This window comes from Rhinoraja longicauda, chromosome 3, assembly GCF_053455715.1.
Source record: "Rhinoraja longicauda isolate Sanriku21f chromosome 3, sRhiLon1.1, whole genome shotgun sequence".
Classification (NCBI taxonomy): domain Eukaryota; kingdom Metazoa; phylum Chordata; class Chondrichthyes; order Rajiformes; family Arhynchobatidae; genus Rhinoraja; species Rhinoraja longicauda.
Genome location: NC_135955.1, coordinates 27,758,100 through 27,765,206, shown reverse-complemented (window position 1 = coordinate 27,765,206; position 7,107 = coordinate 27,758,100). Strand labels below are relative to the sequence as shown.

At 43.6% G+C, this 7,107-nt stretch overlaps 1 protein-coding gene across 1 annotated transcript; it reads right to left on the bottom strand.

Annotated features, from left to right (window-relative positions):
* Positions 1 to 2,776: 2,776 nt before the first annotated feature.
* Positions 2,777 to 4,042, bottom strand: LOC144592348 (actin-like protein 7A). The gene has a single exon (XM_078396893.1). The coding sequence runs from the start codon at positions 4,040 to 4,042 to the stop codon at positions 2,777 to 2,779; it is 1,266 nt and encodes a 421-aa protein (XP_078253019.1).
* Between the last annotated feature and the right edge of the window lie 3,065 nt (positions 4,043 to 7,107).

The following is a 7,107-nucleotide window of genomic DNA, read 5'->3' as shown; positions in this document are numbered from 1 at the left end:
CTGGGTGTAAAACCTCATCTGAATGACAGGATATCTAACTGGGGAGGGGGGATTGGCTTGGATATAAAACTTCAACCTCGCCCAATCATGGCCAACACACACTTGCACCACCTACATACAGTAAACGTGAGCTCTTTCAGACATGGTACAACCTAACCATCAGTGTAAACATATTAACCTTAAACATACCAGTCTCATGTCAATAGGTTTCAAGTAATCATTCTGATGTGGGCCAGTGTTGTATGGCCCAACTGGCGCAGATCAGGATTACCATGATGAAATGGCAAAGTGGAGGTAAGCCAAGGTGGAATGGGATTTAGAAACACTGGGGTGGAAGACTGCCCAACCACTCAGTCAGATCATAACGGATCATGACTTTTATCTGTATATTATCTATAAATATGTCTTCATTGCAAACTTTTAACACTGTCCACCTAACACAGTCCTATCTGTTTCAGTGTTGACATTTTTCATTAACCATCTGTTTTATTTGGAGGGATGGAGTTGGTATTGCTGTGCTTGGTATCAAGAGCTTCCAGAATTGTCCCTAATGTCCCCTTTCCAATATCCCTTTAATCTAAACAACATCCCATCTCCTACCAATTCTCAGGTTTCTCTTTTCTCTACCCTATTACCTTCAATAATCTTAATAAAACTTGAGAGCACCTCTTAATTTTGTACATTTGGTAAAATTTAAACATCTTATTGTTGTGACTGAGATAAGAGATCTGTGTCTGAAAATGGAGGAGGAATTTCCAAACAAAGCCATGATATAAAAAATGGATTGAATAAGGTTTAAGAAGTCAGGTGGAGCAAGGCTATAGCTGGCAGAAAGATTTTACAAAGGCATATGTTACATATGACACGAGGCATATGAGAGATATATAAACGGTAATGCAGAACATACTTGATAATTTTTTTCAACTTATGAAATCAAGGAGAGTTGATTCTCATGAAGCAGAACATGTTAAACAGGTATCCCCCCAGTAAATGAAAGGGTTATGGTTTGGTTATGTGAAAAAATAAGTGGGAGATGGTCTGCTACTCGGCCTGAAGGAAAAAGAAAACACAATTCGTTCAAGAGAGACAGGTGAAACTGCAGATGCTCCAATGCTGAGCAAAACATAAAATGCTGGAGGAAGTCAGGCAGCATCTGTGATGGGTTGGACAGACCATGCTTCCTCAGTGCCAGCCACGGCGGCGGGCCGGGCAGTGACGCCATCGCGCAGGCGCCGATTGGCAGCCAGCCTGACGTCTTCGCACCTGCGTCATCATTGTCAAGATGGCGGCTCGTTGCTCGGCAACGGCGTGGTGCGCAGTGAGCTCCCAGCCTGGGTAAGGGAATAAAACCCTTCACTGCAGTGCACTTCAGCACGACATTCAAATCATCAAACAGTATTTGTTATCCCGGTCATGAAATCTGCAGGTGGTGAAGCTGTGATTAATGGCGGGGCGAGGGGCGGAGGCAGCGTTTCACGGGTAAAGGGCGGGATAGGGTTGAAGTGCAACATCCAGCGAGGGAGAGCAGTGGCAGTGCGGGCCGAGCACAGGTCAGGAGGTGGTTTTACGCCCTCCACAAAGCTCACACAATAAACATTCACCAGTTACCAGTGCACATTGCTATTTTTATAAAATATTACCACACAGAGAAAAAAAAAGACATATTTTAATTTCAACAGTATTGAAATGATATTTCAGTATTATTGAAATAGTTAATATTTGTGCAGATGAGCCTTCTGGTTGGCAGAATCCCAGAGTTACGGTATTGCTTTTCCTTACACTGAGGCACAGTTTAACGTTATTTATTTATACTATTTGAGGATTTGATTGTCCTGCTGAAGTGCACTGCTCCCTTAGTATTGCGTTGCGGTGTCGGGTAAGATGTTCGTTCGCAATTCTCTTGAATTGAACTTATGAGGGTAAATGTAACTCAGCGATGGTCAGCTGGCATTATAATAGCACCATCGAACTGAAATCGGTCAGGTTAAAAACAGGCACCATAGCTTGTAAATAAAGTATCTTTAATAATAAAGACATCCTAAGTAATTTCACAGAGGCATTATCATACACAGTCTGGCCCCAAACCACATAAATCGATATGACACTTGATGAATAAGTTTCTCAAAAAGATAGTTTTAAGAAGCGGAGAATTTTCAGCCTTTCAGAACTTTAGGCAAGACAGCTAAAGGCATCGCCCATACTGGTTGGGTGATGGAAATTTGAGCTAATGAGTTAGAATTGGGGAAATTTGTACATTCCAGGGTGTAACAGGGATGGATGAGATCAGGGAAAAGGAGTTAAGGCCCTCGCTCTGTATGGAGCAACATCAGACATCGTGGGGCAGCCTATAATTATGTTCTACTTTCAGCAACATTAAATGCAAATCACAATAAGATGATAAACCACAATAGAAGATAATCAAACTAAATCAAACAAATTATAAAAGTATTTAAATTAAAAACATTGAACACTTGCAGAAGACCTGTTCACACAGTCGTCGGAACACCCGTTCAGAACAGTATCCAAACCAGACAGACCAAGTTTATTTCCAGTCAACAGTAAACTGACCTGCAGAGTTGGCATTTTCACCAGCTTTAATAGTGGGATTCCATAAGGTAAGGCATTATTTAGCAATGCAATCTCATTTATAAGCTCTCTGATTATACATATCACCAATCACACAAATTGATATGATTTTATTATTACTTGCATATTTTTAACCCCGATTTAATATTAGGTCCGACAACGGATAATAGTCAATGCACAAGAAGCCCTTTCAGAAACATTTCCGATAGACGGCTACTGGTCCGCGCTCATCATATTCCTTCTTGCTAACCCAGAGTTGTTGGAAGGATTTGAGACAGCATAAGATCGACCCTCCATACCAAACGGAATATTTCCTCTCGGGAATTGCCTGGACCTGCGGGTTCATATCCGGGGCCAGTTTCCTAAGTTCCTTCTGGAAACGGACACGAAAGCCAGAGAACATGGTGGATCCCCCACAGAGTAGGATGTTCCTATACATCTCTTCCAGGAGCGAGCTATCACATTTGTTAATGACATTCAAAGTTATGGTGTGCAACCCGGGCTCCCTGGAACCCATGAGGGATGGATTAAAGAGGGCCTCGGGGCACTTGATCTTTTCCTTGCCAATGGTGATCACTTTACCATCAGGCAGCTCATAGTGCGTTGCACATTCCTTCGGCTCTCCTCGATTCTCTGCATCGAAGTCCATGGCAGTGTAGCAAAACTCTTGTTTGATGTGCTCCACCAGCTGGTAATCCGCCATGCTCAACGTATGGCCACTTTGATTGAGGAGTTTAATCAAGTGTTTGGTCAGGTCGTTGCCCGCGTAGTCCACTGTGGTGGTGATATGGGGCATGATGTAGCCTTCGTGGATTGGCACCACGCTGGAGTAGCCATGGCCGCTCTCCACCACCAGCCCCGAGGTGCAACCGTAGGCGTAGATGGAGAGCATGGACTGCTTGGTGATGTGCATGGCTGGAATGTTGAAGATCTCAAAAAGGAGCTCGGCTATCTTCTCTCTGTTCGTCATGGGACTGAGCGGAGGGTCCGCCACCATCACGGCGTGGTCCTCTGGTCTCACCCGCAGCTCCTTCTCCAGGACGTAACCCAGAACGGCCTCAGCGGCGTCCCAGTCCACCACGATGCCGTGTCGGAGCGGGTTGACTAGGCGCAGCTCGTCGGGTGCAGTAAGCTCTCTGCCTACGAAATTCTCCTGACGGTTGTCTCCGGTCTTGGCGCTGCGCTGCATTGGCCTGCCCACCATGGACGAGATGGTGGCCGATGGCTTGGACAGCCCAGCGAAGCCAGCCTTAATATAGCCCGAACCCATATCAATCATCAGTGCCCGGACCTCCTTCAACTCCCTGCCGGACTGGGTCGTTTGGCTGTCTGCTGAAGAGTAGGATCTCGCTCTGGGCTCGGATTTCACCGACTGACTAGTGGTGGAGGGAAATTTCCTGCACAGAACGGCCATGGGCAAGGAACATTTCCTGAGATGCAAGCTAGATGATTTCATGACTGGGTCTGCCCTGGTCGCTTCCAATGCGTTTTCAAGTCCACTTCCTTCCGTGGACACCTTTTGGTCGTTAGATGGGATAACAATCTAGTTTTTCTCCCGAATACTACCTTATATAAATACATAAGCCTGCCGTCGCTGTTACTATGGGCGTCAGACAGGCACCCCATTATCAAGTCATATTATACGTTGGTCTGGGACTCCACCGCTACGCTGAGGTCGGTAATGAGTTCATGAACTGTACTGTCGGCCTGGACTGTTAACCGGCAGTCCCAATACTATAACCAGAAACCAAGAAATATCGCTCCTACTACAGTCAACATAATACATATTTTCCGAATTATTTTTGAATGATCAAATATCAAAACAGAGGCCAGCACCATATTCGGGTTACTGAGTCCCAAAGAGATATTACTGCAGACCTGCTGGTGAATTGTGCGCTTGATAACATTCTCCTCCCCAGTTGAAGGGGAGCATTGAAACCAGTTGAGCGCTCTGTTGAACGATGATTTGGCGATTTAACTTACTGGTCACGGTGGAAAAGAAGACTGCAGTGACCAAAGGTTGTTTACGGACATGTTATAAGATAAATTAATTGGAAGGTAAGCTTGATTACATTACACTTACAATGATAGCTGGTTCTACATTGCTTTACAACCAATGATGTGACAGCCAATTTTTGCAAAGCAAGATTCAACAAACTCTTTAAATGTCCAGTTATCATGGTGAAGTGAAGTTTGTTGAGTGGTCTCTACACACAAGAAAATTCTTCAACTCTGAAATAGCATCATGGAATGTAAAGAAAACAAATACAAATAGTGCAAACGAATCCAAACTACAGGGAATATGGTGAGATGAACACTACTTTCCATTCTGTGTACTCCTGATAGGAACTGTTCTTGGCATATTTGAGATTTAGAATCTGTCAATTAAGTTGCATATAAAACCTTTATCTCTAGCTGATATAAAGCTGTGATGCCGAACAAAGAACAGGGGGACAGAAATGATTGTGTCTTGGTAAGAGCTCATTTGTTTCTTTTCCACAAAAATAAAGGGGATCTGATCAATTGCATCTGCAGTCTTTCTTCTTGGTCAGCAACTGAACTCTTGGTCAGCAACTGAACTCGCTCAGGCAGATCCGATCTCAACTTTTAACTTTTAGCTCACACTATTTTGTTTTTATCTTTGATGTCACAACTCACCTCTAAATTCAATTTACTCTCCAAAAAACACTAAAATGTTTGGTTACCTTTGTGTAATCTCTCCTGTAATCACACCTGAATGTCCGATCAGTGTTCTACATCTCCCACTATGCTGAAAAGTTCCTAACCAAAGTAGCATTCTACACCTTCTCTGCATGCTTTGACAAAACAATCAATCATACTATCATTGTCTAATATTGCTCATCTCTTAACTACTCAAATAAATGTATTTTGTTGAATTCTTATTTTTTGCCACCTCACCCAATGACGAGTTTGTTTTGCCTGACCATCGAAATACCCAGCTGATCATTTGATTATTCAACACTATCATGGCCTTCATCCTCTGGAATCATCAGTTCACCCCAACTGTTGTTAGTAGATAATTGTGCATAATATTGTGTGGAACATTATGCAGTTTTGGTTGCCATAATATAGTAACTTTATGATTAAACTAAGAATTATACAGGAGTAGAGATACTCTGGACTGGTTGATGGCTGTTTAGTGGTAATGACATCACAAGTCTAGTGCATTTCCCGGATGCATTTCCCTGAAACCATGTGATGATCACTGATAAGTTTAGTTTTGTTTCTCTGTAACCATGTGATGCCTGCTGTGTAGGTGTATAGCTTGTGACTGGTTTAAAATTGCTACTGTGCTACCCGTCATTGTTGAACTCTGTATAAATATGTATAAATATGTGATGAATCGTACAACAAATTGCTTGCTCTGCTAGGTATGTGAGGCTCCGGTTGGAGTCCGAACAGACACCTTGGAGTTAAGCCCCGCAGACAATAAATCTGTTGGACTCAACCACTGTATTCAAATCAATTATTATTGAACCAGACTGAAGGTAAAAGAATCGGAATTCACATTTGGTTTCAGAAGTGGAATCTCAACGGACAGTCACTGCGAGTTTGCGGTCCAGGAGATGAATCGCCTTGGACCGCGGAGGGATGAATTGGGCCCCCGATGTAAGTGGTTTTATTTCACTACATTGGTTTCCCCTGGTCCGCCAGTCTGATGACAAATCGGTCATTCACTAACTCTCATGCGGTGTCCCCACGAGATTCAGGTCAGTCTGGCGAATACTGGAAGAGGCAGATAAATAGGTCAGTGATCTTATATCACTGAGGGTCAGTAACATAGAGTTACTGAGGGTCAGTAAAATGGAGTTGCTGAGGGTCAGTAACATGGAGTTAGTGAAGGGTCAGTAACATAGAGTTACTGAGGGAAAAAAGTAGGTCAGTGATCGAATATCACTGAGGGAAAAATAGGTCAGTGATCAAATATCACTGAGGGAAAAATAGTAGGTAACTGTTCGATCTGAAATAAGTGTGAAATAATAAGTATTTGTGCCGTTTGAAACTTGACTGTTGAATTGTAAAATAAATAGAATGGGTAATTGTTTAAATCGAAACAACAGACAACTATCGGGGGATTAAATAAGAAATTGGGAAGTGCATTGTGGGCATTGAGAGGAACTAAGGCTTTAGATGTTGCTTAAAAATGCTCAGGAGATAATTTGGAAGAATAATAGGAGTATCATGGCAAAGGAATTCTGAAATCGTATCCGACAGGATCTCGCTAGGACCATCTCCGACAACTGAGTAAGCGGCTGCGGTCTGACCGGGACCTCGAAGGGAGTAAAAGTGCACTATCGGATCCATTGAGTCCAGGGCCGGATTAAGCTAGTGCAGGGCCCATAGCATATGTTATATAAAGGGGACTTAAATATGGGACAAGGTGACGTCACCCCCCGCGCTCCATGTGACCCAGCCAGCGGCCACGTGCCCGCGCTCCACCAATGGCGGCCGCCCGGGCCGGGAGGTGGGTTGCTACGCAACCTATGTTAGGGGCTCCCA